Consider the following 25,513-nt stretch of genomic DNA (forward strand, 5'->3'; position numbering starts at 1 on the left):
CCATGCCGGGGGGTTAACTCGCCATGCCAGGTGGGTTAACTCGCTGTGTTGTGGGAGTTAACTCACTGTTCTACGGGGGTTAACTCGCCATGCTGAGTGGGTTAACTTGCTGTGCCATGGGGTTAACTCGCTGTGCCGTGGGATTAACTCGCTGTGCCGTGGGAGTTAACTCACTGTTCCACAGGGATTAACTTGCTGTGCTGGGTGGGTTAACTTGCCATGCCATGGGGGTTAACTCACTGTGCAGTGGGGGTTAACTCACCGTTCTGGGTGGGTTAACTCGCTGTGCCATGGGGGTTAACTTGCCGTGCTGGGTGATTTAACTTGCTGTGCCATGTGGGTTAACTCACTGTGCTGGGTGGGTTAACTCACCATGCTGTGGGGGTTAACTCACTGTTCCATGGGGGTTAACTTGCCATGTCGTGTGGGTTAACTTGCTGTGCCATGGGCGTTAACTCGCTGTGCCGGGTGGGTTAACCTTCTCTGCCATGTTGGTTAACTCACTGTTCCGAATGGGTTATATTACCATGCTGTGTGGGTTAACTTGCCATGCCATGTGAGTTAACTCACCATGCTGGGTGGGTTAACTCGCTGTTCCATGGGGGTTAACTCGCTGTGCTGGGTGGGTTAACTCACCATGCTGGGTGGGTTAACTTGCCGTGCCATGTGAGTTAACTCACCATGCTGGGTGGGTTAACTTGCGTTTCGGGATGGCTGGGGCAGCCCAGGATCCGTGGCAGGTTAAACATGTGGCCTCTGCTGACCCGTGTCACCCGGAGGGACAGTCAGGAACGCCCGCACCAGCTACAGCCCTTCACACCTACACCACAGTTCCCATCAGGAGGAGTTCGGTTCCTCCTACTGAGAAATTCAGCATCTCCATCTAAGCCTTGTAAAATGCTGATAGGTGCCCAATAAATACTTGTCATAAATCCCAATGTAAGGATCTCATGCTTTAGAAAAGTAGGAACTACTTCAGTTTTTGAGATGAATAAACAGATGCACAGGAAAGGCTGAACAGTTTCTTTAAGGTCAAGGGAAGAAGGCACAGAGTAACCCAAGAGTTTTTGCTGGTTCCCCCTGCCCTCGTATAAGCACCTTGTCCTGGCATTGTGTCGCTGTGTTTATTTGTGGAGAGAAGCAGGAAAGCAGCGGGCAGACCAGGTTTGGGGTGTTGCCTGGACAGGGCAGAGGAGAGAACGACGGTGTGCACTCCCCGAGTCTTGCTGTGAACCCTGGCCGCACACACTGCGGCTTCCACCCGGCATCGCCAACGCGGAATGTTCGCTCAAGGGCCTGCGGGAAACAAGTGGCGCCCGGTTCACAGATGTGAAGCGTTTGTGCTGCTGTTTACACTGTGGATCCTGGCGTTTGTCTGTCTCACCAGGTGAGGTGAGCGAGTCACCTGCTGGCAAGGAGTGAGTGGCTGTGGATGTGGATGTGGTTGTAGTGGCTGTGGTTGTTGTGGCTGTGGCTGTGGTTGTAGCTGTGGCTGTGGCTGTGGTTGTGGTTGTGGATGTGGTTGTGTCTGTGGCTGTGGCTGTGGCTGTGGTTGTGGTTGTGGTTATGGCTGTGGCTGTGGATGTGGCAGACATTGCAGCTCTGGTGTCCTGACCAAATTACAAGCAGGGATTTTGGGTCCAAAATCTCAGCTGGCAGAGAGCAGAGGGCAACTTCTCTAATGACATTTGGCTTGTATTGAATAAAACTCGAGCTTTTCAGTGCATTTATCTTTTCCACCTCTTCAGGAGCCACTTGAGCTCCAGAGCTGTGGAGCACGGGCTGAGTCACAACCACTAATTCTCCTCACTTTTTACAACCTCAAAGCAGTACTGAGCACTTCACCAAAGGGGTAAAAGCAGCGGTGGTGGTCCCCGAGTGCCTCGCAGCACATCTGCCAGCACCGCAGCCCACGGAGCCGGCCCAGCGCTGGAAAATCAGCGGTAAGAGAAAACCAGCTTATCTCTCGTTTCCCTTCCCAGCTACCTGCACGACATGCCCTTCGTGGCTTGTATGAGCATCCTCCTCAGCCTCCTGCTGCGGTTTTTGGGGCATTTGCAGTTTCACGGTGCACCCACGGGTGGCTCGAGGCCGTCGGTGCAGCGCAGGCAACGCTAATTCCTGGAGAACCCAGATTTCACCTCAAAAAGAATAAAACAATGCAAGATCCCCAGCCCGGTACAAACTCAGTCGCACTGCCCCGTCTCGCCCCGTCACCCCTCCAGCCGGATTTTCCCCAGAGGAACGGGGGTTCGGCACCGTTACTCGGCTGCCGTTTGCCAGCAGTCCGGTTGGGGATGTGACGTTAGCGGTTTAGCCTGGAATTCAACCCCAGTCTCACTGGAAGCACCAGTTGGAGCAGGACCAGAACCGGCCCTCGGGGGCTCGGGGAACAGCAGCGGCTGTGGAAGAGACAGCGAGAGCCGCGGGGGCGGCTGCAGATGCTCTGCCGCGATCTGCTCCTCTCTCTCGCTCCTGCCGTGCACTTTGCTGTTAATTTTTCAGCTGGGTATGTGGTAGCCAAGACCTTTTACAGGAACAGCCTGTACCACTTAGAAGGACAAACCAGATTTTTGAGGGAAAACCCCAAGATAACCGACTTTTTTTTTCAAAGGGCATGAATTTCTAATAGAGGAACAAATGCACAAAAAGCAAAGCTCAGGTCCCTCCGAGGAAGGCACAGCTTTGTTCCTGAAGGAATAAATATGACTGTGGGACTCCGTGTGCCTAATTATCAGCAATTAAATGCATTTCCTGGCTTTTCACGGCAGTCTGTTTTCCTTGCTCTTACAGCAGATCGTTTTACAGGCACGTTCGGATGGATTTGCTTGGCTTGAAGCTGGCTTTTAGGGGAAGGAACATTTAGGAAGGCGCTCGTGAGGGACCCGCTCCACCGGCCTGTGGCTGCCGGCCAAGCGATCCCTGGGCTTAACAGACATTAACCCAGCGCGACCGGGAGCACACAGCTCAGGAGCTGCTGCGGGGGCAGCAAATGCCGCTCCCGCCCGGAGAGACCCCACGACCCCCGGCCGGACCCACCGAGCGCACACACGCGTGGGGCCGCGCGGCCCCTCTCGCCCCGCCCCACTCTCCTCAGGCCCCGCCCCATTTCCCGAGCCCCCGCCCCACTCTCCCTGGCTCCGCCCCTCTCCCCGGCCCTGCCGCGCACGGCGGAAGCCGCCGCTCCCTTCCGGCGGAGGCGTTTTGGCGCGCGGAGCCCCAGGCCGGCCGGGCCGGTCCCGCCATGTCCCGCCCGGCGCCGCCGCCCGCCGAGCCCGGCGCCGCCATCGAGCGGCTCTGCCAGGACCTCAACCTGGACGCGGTCAGCGCCGCCGAGGCGCTGCGGGACTTCACGGCGCTGCGGGGCACGTACAGCCTGGAGGTGAGGGGGCCGGGCCGGGCGGGGCCGTGTCAGGGGCGGAGCGGGACGAGCTCCCGCCGCGGGACGTGCCGGAGGGGCCGGGCGCGGGGCGGCCTCAGCCCGCAGCGAGCGCCGCGCGTGTGTCCGTGCGCGTGTGTGACTGTGCATATCCACGAACATGCTGGGGAGAGTGGAGCATCTCCCGTGTGAGGAAAGGCTGAGGGAGCTGGGGCTCTGGAGCTGGACAAGAGGAGACTGAGGGGGGACTCATTCCTGGGGATCAATATGGAAAGGGGGAGTGTCAGGAGGATGGAGCCAGGCTCTTCTGGTGACAACCAGTGACAGGACAAGGGGCAATGGGTTCAAACTGGAACACGGTAGGTTCCACTTAATTTTGAGAAGAAACTTGTTCCTGGTGAGGGTGGCAGAGCCTGGCCCAGGCTGCCCAGGGAGGTTGTGGAGTCTCCTTCTGTGCAGACATTCCAACCCGCCTGGACACCTTCCTGTGTAACCTCATCTGGGTGTTCCTGCTCCATGGGGGGATTGCACTGGATGAGCTTTCCAGGTCCCTTCCAGCCCCTGACACTGTGACTCTGTCCCTCCGCAGGGCGAGGCGCTGCACTGGCTGGCCTGTGCCCTGTACGTCGCCTGCCGCAAGAGCCGGGTGCCCACGGTGGGCAGTGGGCTGATGGAGGGGAATGGCGTGTCCCTCACCAGGATCCTGCGCTCCGCCAGACTCAGGTGAACTCTCCCGGGTTGCTAATTGCCCTGGCTAATTGCTGGCTGCTCCGGTGCTAAAGCAGTGCTCTGCTGTCCTGCTAATTCAGGCATCCACTCCTTTTCTCATGGCTCCAAGCACTGCAAAATGCATGTCTTGAGGTAATAGTATAGAAGTAATAAATCCTCTTTTGTTAGAAATGGAAATAAGATGCAGATACGTAATTTTCAACTTTAAGCCTTTGAAAAACATCCCACATCAAACCAACAATTGTTCCACCTACGCCAGTTATTTGTTTTTCTCTTTGTAGTTAATTGAACCACAAGCAAGACTCTGTTCTGTTAGCAATCCAGATAAGACTCATCTGAGTCGGGATTTAGGCCACATCGCTCGATGCAGCGTGGTTCTGGGGACACAACCGCGGTCACAGAGGAGCTGACGCCCCGCGGGGCTCCGGCCGAGCTGCGCTGACCCGACATGACAGAACCCAGAATGTTTCTGTTCCACCCACGGACCCGTTCTCAGCTGAACTGCCGGAGGGGGTGTTGCCGGTGTAATTACACGTACAGTCAATGAGTTTTTGTATAGGTAACTTGGGTAGGCATAGGCTCTCGCTTGTGGTTTTGTTGCCTCTCCTGCCTCCCCTCAACACGTGCAGAGCTGTGCGCTCTTTTTCTGCCCCTCACGGCTGTGCTGGCAGCACTTACATAAAATGTGTGTTTCCATGCCTGTGCCTTAAAGAGAGTGGAGGAGAAAAACCCAAGTGATGAAAGGCAGGAAGCTTACAGCATGTGCAGTCTAGGAGTATGTAAAAAGAAACGGTAAACCTGTATATTAATCAAATTGGTTGTTAAGGAGTAAATGCGTTGCATGTTGGCTTTTTGAAAAATTCAGAATGAAAGAAGTTAGTTAAAGCTCAAAATAAAGTACGCTTTTCTTTTTTCTTTTTAGTTTAATTCAGTTTTTTAGCAAAATGAAGAAGTGGATGGACATGTCAAATCTACCACAGGAATTCCGAGAGCGAGTGGAGAGGCTGGAGAGAAATTTTGAAGTGTCGACTGTGATTTTCAAAAAGTTTGAACCGATATTTTTGGATATATTTCAAAACCCTTACGAAGAAACTTCTAAACCACTGCGAAGCAGGAAACAGAGGTATTTTTGAGATGTAATGTGACTTTTCCACGGAAAGGGCTGGACCTCATATAGGTGTATGAAAAGTAAGATTGTTATTCGTGCTTTACGTAAAGTTCAGAAGTTTAAGGGCCTCTTGTGGCTCGATTCTGAAAAGCAGTGAACACAAATGTCCTCAGTCTTGCGGGGTGCAGCTCCTGGTGACGCTGTTCCCTGGCCCGTGGTGACAATACCTGTGGTGGGAGAGGCGCAGGGAGGTGGGTTTGCTGAGACACGGCCAGACTGACACTTGGAAATGTTTAGCAGCAACAACTGTAGTCGCACAGGGTTGTTTTGTCTTGCTGAGGCAGTTGGTCTCGTGACGTGATCACTCCATGCAAAGCACGTGACATCCACAGCCGCCTCCACCTTACTGGGTTTTTAACGTGATTGTCAGATGAGTGGTAGCAACATATGGAAGAAAGTTCCACCTGTTGCATTTGCAGCTTATGATGAACTTGGTAACGGGTGGTGTGGCCGTCCAGACGCACACGGAGCTGCTGCCGTAATTAGAGCAGTGTGTCCGTACTGCCCGTGCCTGCGCAGCCGGCTCTGGGATGGCCTATGGAGAGAGCCTAACCTCGGTGATGAGGGAGCTGAGCTGGGTCTGTGCCAGCTATTTGTGCCAGATCCGATGTGTCCTCTGGATGTGAGGGGGATAATGTTCTGATGAAACGCTCCCGCGTGGCTCCACGTCTGCAGGTGGAAAGGACGCTGCTGCTGCTGCAGCTCTTCCTGCGTGGGACGGAGCTTTGCTGCCTGTTGGGAGACGTTTTGTCAGCGTGCTCTCTGTTAATTAATGTTCCTTCATTGGGGCAGCATTGGGTAATGTCACTGCAGCTTTAGCTTCTCTGTGGGCTGTCTTGCATGTCTTCCCTGGTCTTCCAGCCCCATGGTTTTGGATAATTTCCACTCCAAACACGATTTAGCAGATGAGCTGTAATACAAGCTCTAGTTGCATATTTTGAAGGGATGGCTGATGCTTTAGTGAAATACTTAGGAAAAAACACTGCTGGAATTTATATAGCCCTTGACATCTCCCCTCCTGCAACTGCGGGAAGATCCTGCTGGAGATGTGACACCAGCAAAACTGCATCTCCAGGGTCACAAGCCAAAGGCACCGGTAGCTCGGATAACATCAGGAGGTCGGGGATGCTGCGAAACGCTCCCTGGAGTGATGCAGGAGATAGTGAAAGCTGAAATTAGGACATGCAGCCTAGATTGTGCCTTAGTGTGAAATTAAAATAGATGATGGCGCTGTTATTTTAAGCAAGCAAATGGAAAGAAATTCTTATTGTAAAACAAGCTTCAGCTTCCTGGAACTGAAGCCTGACTTCTCGTTCCTTTTCCTCTCTGCCAGACGGGTGCCCTGCGGTGCTAAAGATCTCTTCAACTTCTGCTGGACGCTCTTTGTGTACACTAAGGGTAGGCTGGCCGGTTTTAGCTGCGTGCTTTGTATATGTTCTGAGTTACGAACTTCTTTTGTGTTGCTTGACGTGCTGTGCTGTCTCTTAAAGGTAATTTCCGTATGATCGGAGATGATTTAGTAAATTCCTATCATTTGCTTCTGTGCTGCTTGGACCTGATTTTTGCAAATGCCCTTTTGTGTCCAAATAGAAGAGATTTGCTAAATCCATCATTTAAAGGTACGGTGGGGACAGATTATTTAAAATCAAATATGCTTTGTTCTCTTATTTCTTTTTAAATGAATTTGAAGGTTGATTGTGGGTTTTTTCTCTTCCTCCCTCTCCTTGTTCTCAGGATTACCAGTGGGTTTCCACGCCACAGAGATCAAAGCCTCTGCAGACGCTCCGTGCATCATTGCGGCGCTGTGCGAGCTGCACGACGGGCTTTTAGTAGAAGCAAAAGGAATAAAGGAGCACTACTTTAAACCATACATTGCAAAACTGTTTGATAGGAAGGTACATCTTACTAGTTTTAAGAATTCATGGTACTGCTCGAGTGAATGATCTGGAGACTGTTCAAATCCCACGGGTTCTGCAGGAAGGGTTACTCACAGGGACGTGAACTTGGGCTGAGTTGAGTTTTCTTTGTGTGTATTTTAGCATGAGCAGAATTTACTCTCGCTTTTAATCATGTGCTGTAAGGTCCCTTCTTGGTTTGACTTTTATGTCAGTGGAGAATCTTTGCTTTCCTTTCTTGGCAGTGGGAAACTCAGGTGTGGACAATAACGATTTCTTCAGGCAATAATTTCACTGTGAAATAACTTGATAACTGTCACTATAGTGTGAGTCCTGCTGCTCGTCTTGGAGTTGAGCAAAATGCTTTGGGAAGGAAGAGGGTGTCCAAATGCTTCTGTCCGGTTTGATACTGGAAATGTTTGCCAAGCTCTGGAATTCCTGTGTGGTTGCTCACAGGTCAGTGGGGCAGATGTTACAGAGCAGTGCTGGTTCTGAGGAGTGAGTTGGTCTAGAGTTTGGATAGAGCAGGGCCGTGTCCTCTCTTTGTCCTGCTCGAGGTGTTGTAGCCCTTTGGTCTACAGTTATGTTCCTAAATCTCATTTCCTTTTTGCCTCCAACTGTCGTGCCCTTACACTGATAGAGCTGGAACAGTTTTAATTTTATTATGTAAGATATTTCTGCTTTTATTCTTAGATCTTAAAAGGAGAATGTCTGTTGGATCTTTGCAATTTTACAGAAAATAAGTAAGTTACAGCTTATGTTCTTAATCCTGGGGTTTGGTTTAATTTCTAAAATACAGCCTTTGAATGCTAACTCTCAGGTTTTCCTGTTCCTTTATTTTAGCGTAACTGGTGGTTTTTGATTATTTGACAATCAGAGCTGCTATGTGGCTGAAATTCTTTCTGGGTCTGCGATGTGTCAAATGTCGGGGCAGCGGCAGAGGCTCTTCCTTAGTGTCGGGGTTTGTGGTGCTTGCCCTTATTTTCTGGCAGCTGTAACCTTTGAGCAGTCGAATGCAAATCAAAACCTTCACTCTGAAGTTCACGGGTGTGTTTCTATACATTCCTCAATATTAGAGCTGAGTCAGGAAGTCCTTAGGTTCATTTATCAGTCTCCAGTTGAGCGTCTGAATCTGTGAATGCATCAGAAGTACTCGAAAGAAGCAGGAGCAACAATCGCAAAACCACAAAAAAGAGGTAGAGCGTTTTTTGTGGCAAGTACAGTTGTTTCAGAAACTTAAAATTCACTTCAGAAAGCTAATTTAAATGCAAAATATAAACAGCAGCTGCTTTGTTCTGCATCCCTTCGAGGGTTTTTTTGCCTCTTCCAAAATACCCGATAGTTTGTTCATGCAAGGTGAGAATTTTAAGCAAAGGCTCAATTGTTTTAGCAATGTAGGTAACACTCAAATTTATATAAAAATGGTATTGCTGTTATCCATTTGAAGCAGTGAACTTTCCTTAGTATTTCTATTTAAAAATGAATCGTATTACTTGATATGGAATGGTACAGCAGCCCCTGTTCTTCTGAAAGCGCCTCGACATCTCAAGGGAACCTGGAAGCCTCTCTGTGTCTCTGTCCAAACTTCTCATAGACCTTTACCTCTTCTGACAGGCACGGGGAGGGTGAACCTGTCGCATGGTCCAGTGTCCTGCGGGATCGCAGAATCACTTGCATCCTGAATACATAGTTATGTTCCATTAATATACATGCTTAAGTGGTAGCTTCCATTTCTAAGGCACTTTGCAGGCAAAAGATATTTCATATAGCGTTCATGTATCACGAAAAACCTCCAGGCAGGATTTATTGGTGCGAGCTGTTTCTAATTTTTATCCAAAAGTTTCATTCTGCTTCCCAGGTCTAAGTTGAAAGCTTTGCAACCTTTGTGAGACTAAACATTCCTGTTTTACAGCTGGAATAACGAAAATGAAAGCTATTTTTGGTATCACATGTCAGTGGTGATATTAGAAATTGAATCCAGATGGGTAGCTCTTAAATTGCCCTTCCTCTGTACTATTGTGAAAGTTAGGCGCTACAAAATGGCAGAAATAGGAATCAAATGTCAATGGTTTAACGCAACTGCTGTTAATGTGCTCTGTGTATACGAAGGTTTGCCCTCTGGTCGGTTGAGTGCTTCCAACCCAGTTGTGTATCAAAGTTGGGTTTTCCTCCTCTTGCTTGAGAGCCACATGTTTGTGGTAGGTGAGGAGGCAGAGAGGTCCCTGCAGCGGTCCCGGGGGTTGGCAGGACCACCAGGGACACGTGGGTTGCTCGCGGCACTGAGGTTTTGTTCACGAGCAGTTTAAGCTTTGATATGTAACGTGGGCTTCTCTTCCAGCAAAGCACTGAATAAAGAGTATGAGGAGTACGTTCTGACAGTGGGTGACTTCGACGAGCGAGTTTTCCTGGGAGCTGATGCTGAGGAAGAAATTGGCACTCCTCGGAAGTTCCCTGCAGATGTGCCGGTAGGGAAGCCGGCAGCCAGGGCTCACGTGGAGTGTCATCTGCAGCAGCACTTCGAAAAGGTGATTGACTGAACATGTTGATCTCATGTGCTACTTCAAGTTTCTTCATTGCGGAGGTTTTGATTGTGGGGTGACAATAAACCGTGGCAGATGTATTGTTAACCCACTCTCCCCGCTTCCCCCCTCACCCCCCCTGCTTCCCCCTCCCCACTCAGCACAGGCGATCGGGAGGGAAAGAAGAGAGTTGGAAAAATTAACAATGTTTTACTAATGCTACTGATAAAATAGAGAAAATCATACAAAATATACAAAACCAATCTTGAAAGTCCCAGCAACTGCAGAGCCGGCACCCGGAGTCCTGGACTGGACTCTGCAGCCAACCGGAGCTGGATTCAGTCTGTCACTGGCCTCAGTTCACAGGGACAACTCGCAAGATCCTCTCCTAATGTTGGCCATAGGGAAACGGGGCAAGATCCTTGTGATCTCCCACTTCTATATGAAGTATTCACATGAATGGGATGTTATACACAGTTGGCCAGTTTTTGGTCACCAGATTCTCATTGCCCCTCTCGCGAGATGTCCATCCATGCTTATCAATAACCTCACATTCCATTGCTACGTTTACCAAAACATGTATCTGGTTCTCCAGGAAAATGCAGCTGATATGAAGCTTTAGCTGACAGGCACATTCACTAAAAGAGAAACCTGGTTTTAACAAGCCCAGGACAATCCATCCTTGCACGCTCTTTGAATCACTGAGGTGACTTTGAATTTCTTGAACTTCTTCCCAAGAGGAAGATGGTGAATGCAATTGCAGGCTTCAGGGAAGGAGAAATGGTGGTGTCGTCTTTCCTGTGGAATTTAGTAACCAACTGTTCCTTAACCCGGATGAGAACACTGTCATGTGTGTAGTTTGGTTTTGGCCAAGAAAAATCAAAAAGTAGTTAAGACCTAGGTATATAGATCTTATGGTTTTGTTCAAATTTCATTTATACGCAGTAAGAACACCATGAAACCTTCATACTGGATTAATTGATTTGCTTTCCTGGTATTTCCTCTTATTATTTTTTTAGTACAGGAAAAGTCACCTGTGTACTATTCAATGGAAAACAGCACTCAAGACATAAAACCCACCAAAGTCTAACTCTTCATTATAATAGTAACCTGTAAACAGAGTGAATGTTTCACTACTTTTAAAAGTATAAAATGTATTTAATGACGGCGCCTTGTGGCAAAACACTCGCTTGCTGACTTTGAGTTAGATAAGGGGAAAAAGTGGTGCTGGCTGTGAAAGAACCATGTGCTGTTTGATCCACATGTCAATTAAAATATAAGAATATTTATTACAAGATGCTAGTGCTGGCTTAATTGAATCATACAGCTTAGCTTTTTCTTCCAAATATAACTGTGTTTCATATTCAGGTAGATTAGAGAAAGGAGTTTGGAATGAGTTATCAGTTTTGATGTTCAGTTTGTGCAGTATAATCACGAGCTTGTGGCTGTTTGTGCGCACTGACCGCAGGCTTAACCTGTCCGCATCATTTGCCTTGTATCTGCAAACCGTACTCTGTCCTAAGAACTGGACAGGCTGGAGAGTTGGGCGGGGAATAACCTGATGAAATTTAACAAGGGAAAGTGTAGAGTCCTGCATCTGGGCAGGAACAACCCCAGGTTCCAGTATAGGTTGGGAAATTACATATTAGAGAGCAGTGTAGGGGAAAGGGACCTGGGGGTCCTGGGGACAGCAGGGTGACCATGAGCCAGCACTGGGCCCTTGTGGCCAGGAAGGCCAATGGTACCTGGGGTGGGTTAGAAGGGGGTGGTCAGTAGGTCAGAGAGGTTCTCCTGCCCCTCTGCTCTGCCCTGGGGAGACCACACCTGGAATATTGTGTCCAGATGTGGCCCCTCAGTTCCAGCAGGACAGGGAACTGCTGCAGAGAGTCCAGCGCAGCCACCAAGATGCTGAAGGGAGTGGAGCATCTCCCGTGTGAGGAAAGGCTGAGGGAGCTGGGGCTCTTTAGTTTGGAGAAGAGGAGACTAAGGGGGGACCTCATTAATGTTTATAAATATATAAAGGGTGAGTGCCATGAGGATGGAGCCAGGCTCTTCTCGGTGGCAAACAATGATAGGACAAGGGGTAATGGGATCAAGCTGGAACACAAGAGGTTCCGCTTAAATTTGAGAAAAAACTTCTCAGTGAGGGTGACAGACACTGGCCCAGGCTGCCCAGGGGGTTGTGGAGTCTCCTTCTCTGCAGACATTCCAACCCGCCTGGACATGTTCCTGTGCGACCTCACCTGGGCGTTCCTGCTCCAGCAGGGGGATTGGACTAGATGATCTTTTGTGGTCCCTTCCAATCCCAAACATACTGTGATACTGTGATACTAAGAACTCACGGGGACTGTGAGCGGAAGCATCTGCTTTCTCATTCTTGCCCTGTATTTTTCCATGGTCCAGTAAGCTTAAAGATATGTAGGCTTTATGATTTGGTGGTTTGTTTTACTATATTTTATTAAAAACGAACCACCTTTGTGTTAATTTTAGTCAGCATGAAGATTTGTTGTGTTTTGTACTTACGGAGTCCTGGGGAAACTTGAAGTCATTTTCAGTCGGTTCTGCGGTCGCAGGTTTGCTGGCAGCCCGCCGGCCGCGCACTCGCGGTGTCCTTTTAACCTTTGCAGTGATTTGCAGGAGATGCTCATTTGAAAGGTTTTTGCAACAGTTCCATTGACAGATCTCGTTTATTGTTTTTGTCTGTCTTGACAGAAAAGGTCGTTTGCACCTTCAACCCCGCTGACGGGCAGGAGATACCTCCGAGAGAAGGAAGCCGTCATCACTCCTGTCGCCTCAGCAACACAAAGCGTGAGCCGGCTGCAGAACATGGTGGCCGGATTGAAAAATGCACCGAGTGAACAACTTATCGCTATTTTTGAGTAAGTGTGTCCACTGCAGCTGCTCTCCTGGAAGTGGAGACTCATCTCATGCTTGCGACTGCTTTCCTGCTCATATTTGACTTTGCTGTTTGGTGCAGAATATTTTTGTCTGTTTCTATATTATTTCTAGTTGAAAGATGTTCTGTTTTCTAAATGATCTCATTGCAGAGAAGGATAGCTGGACACACATTTCCCATCCCCCAGCTTGTCACCACCAGTGTAGCTTCAGTTTTTGCTGATGTTAATTTAGCTGTTTGTCTGCTTGAAAACCAGATACTTCACACAAAAAAAACAACCCAAACCAAACCAACAAAACAAACAAATAAACAACCCAAACAAATATGGCTTAAGTGAAAGATACGGTAACTATGATGTCAGCAGAGGTTTTCTAAATGTTAACAAGCGATAATCTTTGCCTTAAAGAGTTAGGAAGATAAGACTGAAGGCTCCTCATTCCTCCTTCATACTTCTTCAGGATGTTTTGTTCCTGCTTCAGCAGGGGCATTGGAGTAGATGATCTTTTGAGGTCCCTTCCAATCCCTAACGTTCTGTGATTCTGTGATCTTAATCTAACTTTATAGCTTATATATAAGCCCAGCAGAGACAATAATTGCCAGGATGCTGATCTCTGGTGTAGCAGTAGCTGTGTTTTCCACCTCTCTGGTTGTTCTGGTGGCCGTTCCCTGAACACACTTCAGCTTTTCGGTGCCCTCCCCGAGGCCCGATGTCTGTCCTGGGGCTGGAGTTGGAGCATTCCTGGTCAGGAGCCTCTCGCTCAGCCCCTACAGCTGCTGTACCACACTGGGAAATCACAACAAGTGACCACCAAACACAACCCTGCTCCTTCCTGACCACCCTTTCTAGGAGAGTCCCAGTTATATCAGTCCACCTCTCTTTAACCCCTGCGTGCATGACTGTGCTGGCTGGAGTGAAATGCACCTGAAAATGTTGGTGCATAAGCAGATGAGTCTAAACAAAATGGTTTATCGGCAAAAGGGAGGTCGGTGTTGCTTTATAGCTCATAAAGCAATAATTTAGTAGTAAATGCCTGTAAAGCTGTTGGGTGTTTGCCTAACCCATGAAAATTAAGGCCTTGCTGTATTATGGTGTGAGGTCCCCAGATAGTTTTCAATCAGAATGGACATTTAGTATTAGTCAAAAGTGCAAAAGTGGTGTGTTTTTTTTAAAACAACCTTCATAACTACGTGAAAAATATTACTTTTAGTTCTCATCTTTGGAGCTACGCGTATCTTGGCAATTTTCCTAGCACTTCTGAAGTTTAGAACTGCTCAGCAAGATCTATTTCTATTTTTAATGTTTCTTTGGTTGTTTTTTTAAGGACTGTTTGGTATTATTTATATTACACAATTAAAACATTAACGAGTCTGTAATCTCTAGTGAAAAAAGCGTGTGTGAGAAGAACTGTGCTTTGGACTGTGTGGACTGTTCTGTGCTTTTGCCTGTTTTCTCTTTCAAATTGAAATTCCTTGGAAACATAACTTTGAAGTTAATTAGGAGGATTTGTTCAATGAAACCTTAGTTTATTTCAGTGCTAGCTTTCAAAATAGTTTAGTGTCTTAATCTGATCACGAGCCACTGTCCTCTAATAGAGAATTGGAGGAAAATCTGGAAGTGTTGAGAAAGGAACCTCTGTCTGGAGATGCTCTGCAAAAGCTGGTAGCCCATGGCTTGGACAAGGGCACTCTCTGCTGGGCTAAGAACTGGCTGGAGGGCCGGGCCCAGAGAGTGCTGGTGAATGGGGCTGCATCCAGCTGGCGGCCAGTCACTAGTGGTGTCCCCAGGGGTCAGTGTTGGGTCCGGTCCTGTTTAACATCTTTATTGACGATTTAGATGAGGAGATTGAGACCATCAGCAGCGAATTTGCTGATGACACCAAGTTGGGAGGGAGTGTCGACCTGCTGGAAGGCAGGAGGGCTCTGCAGAGGGATCTGGATAGACTGGAAAAATGGGCTGATTCCAATGGGATGAAGTTCAACAAGGCCAAGTGCCGGGTGCTGCACTTTGGCCACAACAACCCCCTGCAGCGCTCCAGGCTGGGCACAGAGTGGCTGCAGAGCAGTCAGACAGAAAGGGACCTGGGGGACTAATGGACAGGAAGCTCAACATGAGCCAACAGTGTGTCCAGGTGGCCAAGAAGGCCAGTGGAATCCTGTCCTGTATCCAAACCAGCGTGGTCAGCAGGACAAGGGCAGTGACCCTTCCCCTGTGCTCTGCATTGGGGAGGCCACACCTGGAGTGTTGTGTTCAGTTCTGGGCCCCTCAGCTCAGGAAAGAGATTGAAGTGCTGGAGCGGGTCCAGAGAAGAGCAACACGACTGGTGAAGGGACTTGAACATAAGCCCTATGGGGAGAGGCTGAGGGAGCTGGGCTTGTTTAGTCTGGAGAAGAGGAGGCTTAGAGGTGAGCTCAGCACTCTCTAGAACTACCTGAAGGGCAGTTCTAGCCAGGTGGGGATTGGTCTCTTCTCCCAGGCAGTCAGCAATAGGACAAGGGGCCATGGGCTTCAACTCTGCCAGGGGAAATTGAGGCTGGAGATTAGCAAGCAGAGAGAGTGGTCAGGCATTGGAATGGCTGCCCAGGGAGGTGCTGGACTCACCGGCCCTGGAGGTTTTTAAACTGAGATTGGACATGGCACTTAGTGCCATGAGCTAGTAAACGGACTGGAGTTGGACCAAGGGTTGGACTCGATGATCTCTGAGGTCTTTTCCAACCCAGTCGATTCTGTGATTCTCTGGCTCCTTTTTCTGGCAGTGACTGCGTGCATCGCATCAGTTCTGCTCTGCCTTGTTAGTAAACCAGGTATTTTTGGGAAGATGCTGACTTCGAAAGCTTTCCTGCCCTCCCGCACGCCGTGCCTGGTTTGGGCGCTCTCATGATGCGGTAGGTTGGTTGGTTATCTGCTGTAACACCCTTCCTGCTCTAGCAGATAGGCTTTTCTCCCAAGAGTGTTCCTGTAGCTCTTGTGTTCTCCTACATTTCTTCCAAAATCTGCATAGCCTCCTGTAACTCTGTTGGGAAAGGAAAAAAGGAAGCGATATTTCTGTATGTTTTATGTTTTCCTCTGTTCTCTGTGGTAATACAGGTTGTTGCCTGATGAGGAGTGCTCAGTATAACAGGCTTCTCTTCTTTTTATGCGGGTAGGGGTTTTTCTGTGGATTTTTTGGAAACTGGCTATTTCATACAGCCAGGGCTTTCTGTTTGTGTCCTGCTGCAGGTCGTGTGCCCGCAGCCCTGTGGGAAGCGTCATGAGCAGAGTGAAAGAAATAGGCGAGACGTTCTGTCGCAGCTACACCCAGTCAACAGCTGAGCAGCCGGGATCTCACATCGGTATGGACATGAAACGCACGGGATGCTGCACGATATTAAAGCGGACAAGTGAAACTTACACATATACTGTCATCTGAGTATTTAATACAGTGGAGCTGTTTTAACCCAGGACGTAGCTAAAGGGAAAACTGTTGCTGTCAGAAACCTGCAAATAATAAGACTTTGTAATAAAACAGTAAACAGAGTAAAACCAAGGTTGCAATTCAAAATGGGATAACCAAGAGCACATTAAAATTACAGCAGCTCCTAAATTGGTGAACTTGTGTCCTTCTTAGATTCAAAATTTAAAGGAAACAGAGTACAAATGGGAAAATTATTATTGCAACTGTCTGCAAAATTACATTAGAAATATTAAAATACATAACCCTTTAAAACATTTATAGAGTTTCGGGCTGTTCTTGTGACTAGTGGATTTATGAATGCACTTTTTTGATTTGTAATGTCCATACGTACACACGCATGCGCTGTTTCCTTAGAGAGGAACAAGCACTGGTCAGTTTAGTCTGAAGTGGTTTGTGCAGATGGCATTGGGCTTCATTTCTGGTTTTAAATTTCAGATTTTGCTGTAAACAGATTTAAGCTGGCGGAGATCCTGTACTATAAAATCCTGGAGACTATAATGGTGCAAGAAACACGAAGACTGCACGGGAAGGATCTGACTGTGAGTAAGGAGCGGGCAGAGCAGAGAACACGTTTGTGACCCTCTCTAGGTGGTTATCTGCAGGTGATTCCAGAACAGTCTGCAGTAAAGCAGTCTGGGTACATTGTTAACATTAAAAAAGGGAAAATGTATGAGACACGCCTAAATGTGGGGTTTTTCTGCTGTTACATCTGGCATAATTCTGGCATAACTAACCATCTTAATTTGTGATGCCTACCAGAGTCAGAACTTTATGGACAGATAACTTTTATTCTCTTTATCCAATTAACAACATCAGTACTTCAGGTTAGACAGCAGTGCTTTTAATCTGCTTTGTGATTCACAATTAGGAGGCAGGTTCATTTGGCCACAGTATGGAAAATGCAATGGTTGTACTGTTAGTCTGCTTGCAGTCTTTACCATTCGAAACTTCCCTCTAAAAAGATTGTGGAAGGGAGGAAAAGCAGCAGCTCTTCTCTCCAGCAATAAGCTATGGGGTATCAGTGCCACAGAATTCCGGTTTTCCTGTCCCAAGGGTCAGGCCGTTGACGTGCCGTGTGCTCTCTCGAGGCGCTGCTGGAGCAGGACGTCTTCCACCGCTCCCTCATGGCGTGCTGCCTGGAGATCGTGCTCTTCGCATACAGCTCCCCGCGTACCTTCCCCTGGATCATCGAAGTTCTCGACCTCAGGCCGTTCCATTTCTATAAGGTAAATCCGTCCTGCATTGGGGCTGGAGCTGTGCTCAGAATGGCACGTTACTGGATTCACAGCTGGAGAGGATGATGCTTTTCCTTCCTAGGCAGTCGAGTAGGAGAAGGACTGATGTTAATGCGTCACATGCCTATTCTAAATTCTGGCCGTCCTTAAATGTATTACCTGGAACGTGTAATGCTGCCCTTGAAGCTGAAGTTTAAAGCAAGAAAACCATGTTGTAAATGGTACTTAACTGTGACGTGTTGTTGATCAACTTTTAGTTCTTAATGTATGTACAATTTTAGTCAACTGAAGCATTCAAGCATACAGTTTTATGATATTCCTATTTATTGATTGCAAGCTGTAATTCTGCTTATTAGTGAAAACATAGCAATAATATTCTTTGCCGTTGGCAGCTGCTATTTATCGTGGACTTGCTTAGCTGAATTTTATTTTATTCTCTGTTTTGTGTCATAGAACATAAATTTTCTTTTCCTGAGTGTTCTCTATTCTTGCTCGTTGTTTTTTAACCTCAGTCCCCCTGCCTCCAAGGTCATTTCTGCTCTTTGACTTATTTGATCCTTTTATTATCAACCCATTTACCTCCTGTTTTCACCAGACGCCAAAAAGCTTAGTGCACTGAGTCCTGAATAAATTAAAAGCAGTTCTGTTCAGATGGTAACAGCCTAAACAATGTAACCCTCTGGGAAAGCTGTTTATATTCTGGAATTCAGTTTCATTCAGGAATGAAACTGAAACAAATCTGTCGATATTGGTGTTGGTCAGCTACAGCAATACCAGGTGCGCTGCTGCAGCTCCAGCTCGTAGAACAGATTTACATGCGACTGAATCGTCTCTGCTTTCCATGTGCATTTTTGTGGCACTCTTACTTGCAAAAAATTGCCATCTCAGAGACTCCACCCGAGAGACACGGTATTTATTATTCCATTTGTACCATTTGTAACTCTCTGTGCTTAGTTTCTGTAGTATAAATAAGGAAATGTATTAATAAGTCCTCCAGAGAAGTTTTATGGCATTTCCATCTCTGGAGCTTTAGAAAAACAGGCTGAATGTTCCTCTGTCAGAAATAACAGGAATAAAGTGGATCTTACATTGGAGTATAGGGGTGGAGTGCGATATTTCAAGGCTCCTTCAACCCTTTTGTACCCCAGTTTGCACATGTTAAGGGTTCAAACCTTTTCTTAAATGAAACTTTAAACCAGTGGCTTTCAGCCCTTTTCGTTATGGGCTGCTTGTCTGAGAGGAAGGAAAGCTTGAGCGCCGGCCTGGGTGTGCTCAGGGCTCCCGCTGGGTACGTGCTTAGCGATGGTGAGAGAGGGCCTTAAACAAACCAAAAAACACCAAAACCAAGCGTGGGAGTCTGTTGTTGTGCATGGCTGGGCCGTCTGCTGTCCTTTCCAACTCTGGGGTTGCTTTAGGAAAGAGATTAAAAAAGAGAAGGATCAGAAGAGGGTTTGGGAAGATGAAGATGCAGGCAGGCTGGAGCATTCTATGTTGAAGAGAAGTGTTGAACAGGACCTTGAAACAAATAGTGATTTGATAGTATCAGGCATGAGCGATATGACTTTGCTTGTGGTTGTGTCTCTTGTTACCGTTAGGTAATTGAAGTCCTGATTCGGTCTGAGGAAGGACTCTCCAGAGACATGGTGAAGCACCTCAACAGCATCGAGGAACAAATTCTCGAGAGTCTTGCCTGGACGCGGGACTCGGCCCTCTGGAGTGCGCTCCAGGCCTCGGAAAACAAGGTGCCAACCTGTGAAGAAGTATGTTACCTATTTTCCTTCTATTAGGAAATCAATGTTCTTTTTCTTACTGTTGTTTTGTACAGAAAACGGTTCAAGTGAGACAATTGCTGCAGAAAAAAACTCTATTAATCAAAGGGAAAGAAGGGAAATCCATTTCTTCCCCAAAGAAGGGAAATCCATTTCTTATCTTAACTGACATTTCTTATTTCTCAGGTGATATTTCCCAGTAATTTTGAAGCAAGCAATGGAGGAGTTGGGCTTGGGCATTTGCCTATGATGCCAATATCTCCTATAATTCATCCTCGAGTAAAAGAGGTTCGGACAGATCTCAGTGGGAGTTTAAGGCGGGGTAAGTTCAAGGTTTCTGATGTGAAACAGTGTGCCCAGGTGGCCAAGAAGGCCAACGGTATCCTGTTCTGTATCCAAACCAGCGTGGTCAGCAGGACAAGGGCAGTGACCCTTCCCCTGTGCTCTGCATTGGGGAGGCCACACCTGGAGTATTGTGTTCAGTTCTGGGCCCCTCAGCTCAGGAAAGAGATTGAAGTGCTGGAGCGGGTCCAGAGAAGAGCAACACGACTGGGGAAGGGACTTGAACACAAGCCCTATGGGGAGAGGCTGAGGGAGCTGGGCTTGTTTAGTCTGGAGAAGAGGAGGCTTAGAGCTGAGCTCAGCACTCTCTAGAACTACCTGAAGGGCAGTTCTAGCCAGGTGGGGATTGGTCTCTTCTCCCAGGCATCAGCAATAGGACAAGGGGCCATGGGCTTCAACTCTGCCAGGGGAAATTGAGGCTGGAGATTAGAAAGCAATTCTGTGCAGAGAGAGTGGTCAGGCATTGGAATGGCTGCCCAGGGAGGTGCTGGACTCACCGGCCATGGAGGTTTTTAAACTGAGATTGGACATGGCACTTAGTGCCATGATCTAGTAAACGGACTGGAGTTGGACCAAGGGTTGGACTGGATGATCTCTGAGGTCTTTTCCAACCCAGTCCATTCTGTGATTCTGTGATTTGAATGTGTGAATTTAGGGAGAGGGGGTTTAGACTCCTTAAATATAATTGCAAAAAGCAATCTTGAATCATAATTAAGCATTCTGAATTGTGAAGCCTTTTCTTTGATCAAGGGAAAGTCAAGATACATCTGATCAAACCATTGCTGAGTTGTACCTGCCAGCAGATGCTGGGGATAGTGCTTCACTTCTGAACTGGAGCAGGTCTTGCTGCTCTTTTGATTCAAGAGTTACCTTCGCTGTCGGGTGGGCTGTCAGCTGATGGCTTACTGTCCTTTGCTGTTTCCAGTTGCATGGTTGTGTTTTGCTTTGGTTTTTTTCTTCAGTGAGTTTGACTGGATTTTAGGTGACTTTTTTTTAAAAGGAATGACAGAGCTGCATTTATTCCTTCTTCCTAGAGAACTGCTCTTGTTTGCAGGAGGGAGGACAATGCTTTGCGGTATTCTTTCCTCTAAGAACAGCTTTGCTCTTTGTGGGTTCCCAGGTGTCACACAGGACTGACTCTTGACAGGAGGGTGAAGAGGCAGCAGCAGCACTGGGTCCCTAGTTAGGAATTGCTGCTTTTCTTGTACCCCGAACAATAGTCCATAGGTTCTTTGGTGTGCTATGGACTTTTGGTGGTGTGATGTTGTCCCCTTTTGTGTTTGTCTGACAAATTGCATTACAAGACTGTTTGGGTTTTGTGTTTGAAATACTCATTAGGAAGGAGATGTGTAAACAATTGCTGTACGTGTTATGGTTAGTTGTTTGATGGGAAGGAAAGCAACTGCCAGATGGTGTCTTACATGTAAATAGAGCTGAGTGAGACCTTTTCCTGTGTGTGAGAATCTGGTACCAAGTGCTCCTCTGAACTTCAGATGGAAGGTGGTGGGGGTTGGAAATGTTTGCTTGCCCCTGGTACCAAGAAAACCATCCTGGCAGAGTTAGAACATCGATCTCCAGTCAGGCTCAGCTGGCTGTTTACCCAGAAGGTTTCTGGGCACGTCAAAGCCAGAACGTACAGAAGACATCACATCCAGGGCATGTGGTCGGTGCTCCTGTGGAGGGTTGTGTTCAGAGGAACTGCACTTGCAGGTATCATTGATCCACTAAGCAGACTGGAGTAAGTATCTGTAATCCTGCGTGTTCCTCAGGCTCTGCAAATTAGCTTGGTTACACTTGTCTTCAGTGTGGTATCTGGTTGTGAAACGGAGCTGTCTGGGATGAGCACAGAATAAAAGGAGACAGACTGGAGGGCTTGTTCGTGTTGTCCAGGAGCAGTGAACAGTGAGATTAGTTCTTAACTAGAAGTGGTTTCTTGTTCTCTGGTTTTGTAGTCTGGCAGTAGCCTTTTCCCTGCCTGGGGATTATAGTCTATTAAGCTGCTCCTCTGAAGGTTTGGGTGTTTTCTCCTTTGCATACTAGACGTGCAGCCGTTGTCACCCATCTCCGTTCACGAGCGCTACAGTTCTCCTACCGCTGGAAGTGCGAAGAGGAGGCTCTTTGGGGACGACAGCCCCAAGGAAATGCAGATGGAAAAAATCCTGACTGAAGGAACGAAGTTGACAATTTCTCCGGCATCAAGCATCGCTGCTGAAAATATGTCCGTTTCTCCTGGCCAGACAGTACTGACCATGACAACAGCTACGGTACCAGGGAAAATGGGACAGAAGGTCACTGTCCCGCTGCATGGTACGAATTCCTCCCATCTTTCTTCTCTACTAGGTGTTTTGCGTGCTCTTAGGATATGCTTAGGCCAACCATGCATTGTGAACATGTATTGCTCTTCCTTTTTTAAGAGAACAGGTATCACTTTATCCAAAAACCAAAAAAGCTTAAGTTTATAGATGTCCCCTTCCATGGAGACACCTGGTGTCTGACAAGCATCCTGAGGATTCCTCCTTGCAAACAGAGTTGCGGAGTTCTGGTGTCTTCCAGTTACACCTCACCACAGGTTAAGCGATTCTTGGCTCCAATGACGATTTACTACGGCTTGTCTGAACTTTGGTCTGTTATAATCTTAAAATGCTCTGGAGTTGCTGGATAAGGGCTCCATGTTAATGTTAGCAAACTAGTGGGAGAGTTTTGGGTTTTTGAAGTTGAGCAATGCTTGAATATTTCTGAAAATGACACATGGTGAGTTCTGTAGGCTTTTTAAATTTAAAATCTGGGTCTATAGATAAAGATGGAAAGAAAAATATCTCCACTTCTCATGTTCAAGGAGATATTCAGCAAGAGAATTTGACTTCTGAGGGAAGTAATAAGAGCTATATGCAATGTGCTGTCAGGTTTGTAAACGATGCAAAAATAATATATAATGCCAACCTCCCCCAAAAGAGCAGAACACTGGCTGCAGAAATGGGGATTTCTTGTAGACGTTGTGCTTTCAGATAGTCTTAGAGATGCTCGTTCCCATTCATGTTCTTCTTTTAAGCATTACTGGAAATGTGGTTTTTAATCATTCCTGAAGACTCTGAGAGACAGTGTCTTCTTAGCATCCAGTGCAGAAGGATGAGATGTCTTTAGCATGAAGCGTTTGTGGATGAATTTGATTTGCACTTTAACTCTGCAGCTTGAGGAGAGCAAAGTGTTCATTTCTGGATGTGTATGTGGTCTCCAGGTATTGCCAGTGACATGGGGGGGATCACACTGATCCCCATCTCCATGAACTTCGGTCAGCCCTGTAAGGTGGAGGTGCAGGTGAACCAGGCACCAGAACTGCACCTGTCAGCAGCAAGCAAGCCAAGGAGGACGGGATCCCTGGCACTGTTCTACAGAAAGGTAAGTGTCTTTCCTGGCAAGTCAGGCCATGCTGAAATTTGCCTCCTGTGCAGTTTTCCTGACCTGTCAGTCTTCAGAGACCTTTCATTTGGTGTGAGCGGTTCTTACATACCTGGGAGGAGAAGGGGAAAGACTTGTCAAGTGTTGCAGAGAATCCAATTTTCCACCTTCCCCTCCCCATGAGATATTTCTTGTCTATTTTCTTCTAATCAGCAGCTTCTATACAGGGTGTTTCAAGAGGTGGGCCCAATTTCAAACCCGTTGCAGGGTGACCGTCCTGCGAATGCCTGAGGCTGGGAGAGCCATTTAGTGGGAATTGTTTGGAGCTCCATGCCGTGCCCTTTGCAGTGCTAAGAGTTTCATTTCAAATTGGGTCGATCTTTTTGAAACACCTTTTAAATAACTACCTGAGAAATATTGGTAGTTTTTCCTTCTCTTGTCTATTTTTACTGCTTCCCGCATTTGCAAGGGTTGGACATCTCAGAAATGAGCGGATTCTCCTGTGTCTTGCTCATCCAAACTGCACTGTCTGGGATCATGCAGCTGGAGATTCTCGTTTGCAGTTTCCTGAGGTCTGCCCGGCAGTGCTGGCCCTGCTGGTACGGGGCCTCAGAAAGCACTGGCGCATAACACGCTGTTTAGAAGTTTCTAGAAAGAAGGAACTTCTTGAAATATTGAGGGATTCCAGAAATAAATTAAGAACTTGCATGTGCTTCAGAGAAACTTCCAATTACTTGTTTCTGGGTGCTTTCATTTCCAACGTGGAACATGTGAGTGGGCTCTGGAGGAGGCAGCCGTAACTTGCCTAAATGCCTAAATTAATCTCTCAAAAATATTGAAAGATCTTTTTGCCATTAATTTTCTTACTCAATAAGTTATTTTCAGAGATTTTCGCCTTTCAGGCTATCTATTGTAAACCTAGAGAATTCTACATTGAATGGTCTTTAAAGTTAATCTTAATACGGACACTAACTCCTGGCAACACTTGTACCCACATCCTGCGTCTGAACTGGTGGTTCCTTAATTTCGGTAGTTCTGGTGTGTCCATGAGTTAGGAGCGGGTTAGGAGCCGATGAACCGGCTGCCGGGCGCAAACTCGGGCTGCGGTTTGGGAGCTTTATTCTCACTTCAGCTGTAGCCCTGTGTTTGGCAAACCATGCGGTAGGCAACATATTCCTCTAAGTCATGAAGAACTAAAATCCTCACTTAAATTTGTCTTGAGATTTTTACCGTCTCTTTACAGTTATATTGAAAATCATGATTTTCCCCTACTTTCCTGTTTCTGTTGGGTAGAGTAAGTGAAATTAACTCTTTCTGCTTTCCAGCATAAAGAGTGTCCCTAATTACTCTCCATGAAGCTAGAACTTCTGAAATAACTATCAAGTGCACCATCAGCCTTCTTCCATTTATTTCAGGTTTTGAGACAGATTTTTGGTAAACAAAAAGGAAAAACATCCATCAGGTTGCTAATCTGAGATTATATTTAATCATAAGTAAAGTACATCCCTTCTTTTTGCTTGTTGGAAGAGTTCCATTCTAGTGAGTGTGTGATGTATAGAAGCTATAGTGACAATGTTTTTAATGGGATGTTCTATAAGCACTGAAAACCCAACAGCTAAATAGAGTTGACAGCTTAGACATTGAAGACATTGTCTAGGGCAGAAATGAACTATTCAACTCTAGAATAGCTCTACTTTGAGGACTTTTGTTTTTGCCAAAACAAAAGTGGTTGTGGTTGGCGTTGGTTGGCGTTGGCTTGAGTCTTTACCATGTGTCTCTTCCTTGCAGGTCTATCATCTGGCCAGCGTGCGCCTGCGTGACCTGTGCTTGAAACTGGACGTTTCCAATGACTTGCGCAGGAAGATATGGACGTGCTTTGAATTCACGCTGGTTCACTGTGCTGATCTAATGAAGGACAGGCATTTGGACCAGCTCCTCCTCTGCGCCTTTTATATCATGGCAAAGGTAATGGGTAGTTTTAAGGAGTTCAGGGAATTTTATGTCCATTGAAAACATAAATTGTGCTCACAATTTACAGTTTGATTGCTTTATTCACGTCATATTGCTGGAGGGAAGGGCAAAGTCTGTTCAAGGAGTGGATGAAATCCCAGTATGTTTCTTCCTTGTTTTGCATAATCTTAAAACTCCCTATCAACAAGGTGAAGAGAGGATTTCCCTTCCCTTCCCTTCCCTTCCCTTCCCTTCCCTTCCCTTCCCTTCCCTTCCCTTCCCTTCCCTTCCCTTCCCTTCCCTTCCCTTCCCTTCCCTTCCCTTCCCTTCCCTTCCCTTCCCTTCCCTTCCCTTCCCTTCCCTTCCCTTCCCTTCCCTTCCCTTCCCTTCCCTTCCCTTCCCTTCCCTTCCCTTCCCTTCCCTTCCCTTCCCTTCCCTTCCCTTCCCTTCCCTTCCCTTCCCTTCCCTTCCCTTCCCTTCCCTTCCCTTCCCTTCCCTTCCCTTCCCTTCCCTTCCCTTCCCTTCCCTTCCCTTCCCTTCTTCTCCTCTTCCCAAATGCATTCCCAATGAGCCCTGCTCAGTGTAGCCTAAGCCGTGCGTGCTCTCATTGCCCCGTATCTCTGTTTTCTATCCTGTTCCTCATCTCCATGAACTAAAACCACCGCTACAATCACAGAATTATGCAGGTGCAACAATCTGCAGGAGCTCACAGCCCTGTGTATAGAGGGAAAGTTTCTAGTCCATAAAAACCCTCTCAGCTTTTGAGGATTCAGGCTGAGGAAT

General features: G+C 47.2%; 1 protein-coding gene across 6 annotated transcripts in view; it reads left to right on the plus strand.

Moving 5' to 3' along the window:
• The first annotated feature begins 3,175 nt into the window (after positions 1-3,175).
• The window catches only part of RBL1 (RB transcriptional corepressor like 1), a 28,895-nt gene continuing 6,557 nt past the window's right edge, over positions 3,176-25,513 (plus strand). Inside the window, exons 1-17 of one of the 6 annotated variants that reach the window (XM_065032696.1) lie at positions 3,176-3,382; positions 3,969-4,102; positions 5,031-5,231; positions 6,610-6,674; positions 6,767-6,895; positions 7,011-7,171; positions 7,865-7,914; positions 9,510-9,696; positions 12,403-12,569; positions 15,804-15,916; positions 16,474-16,577; positions 17,127-17,264; positions 18,869-19,033; positions 19,229-19,364; positions 21,425-21,691; positions 22,620-22,780; positions 24,569-24,745. In XM_065032696.1, the coding sequence (XP_064888768.1) occupies positions 3,245-3,382; positions 3,969-4,102; positions 5,031-5,231; positions 6,610-6,674; positions 6,767-6,895; positions 7,011-7,171; positions 7,865-7,914; positions 9,510-9,696; positions 12,403-12,569; positions 15,804-15,916; positions 16,474-16,577; positions 17,127-17,264; positions 18,869-19,033; positions 19,229-19,364; positions 21,425-21,691; positions 22,620-22,780; positions 24,569-24,745 (2,493 nt within the window). In that variant the 5' untranslated portion in view covers positions 3,176-3,244. Of the gene's footprint in view, positions 3,383-3,968; positions 4,103-4,477; positions 4,633-5,030; positions 5,232-6,609; positions 6,675-6,766; positions 6,896-7,010; positions 7,172-7,864; positions 7,915-9,509; positions 9,697-12,402; positions 12,570-15,803; positions 15,917-16,473; positions 16,578-17,126; positions 17,265-18,868; positions 19,034-19,228; positions 19,365-21,424; positions 21,692-22,619; positions 22,781-24,568; positions 24,746-25,513 lie in introns of those variants that run through there. The other 5 variants (XM_065032697.1, XM_065032698.1, XM_065032699.1 and 2 more) reach the window with 5 other exon arrangements.

Source organism: Columba livia, chromosome 16 (assembly GCF_036013475.1).
Source record: "Columba livia isolate bColLiv1 breed racing homer chromosome 16, bColLiv1.pat.W.v2, whole genome shotgun sequence".
In the NCBI taxonomy this organism is placed as follows: Eukaryota; Metazoa; Chordata; class Aves; order Columbiformes; family Columbidae; genus Columba; species Columba livia.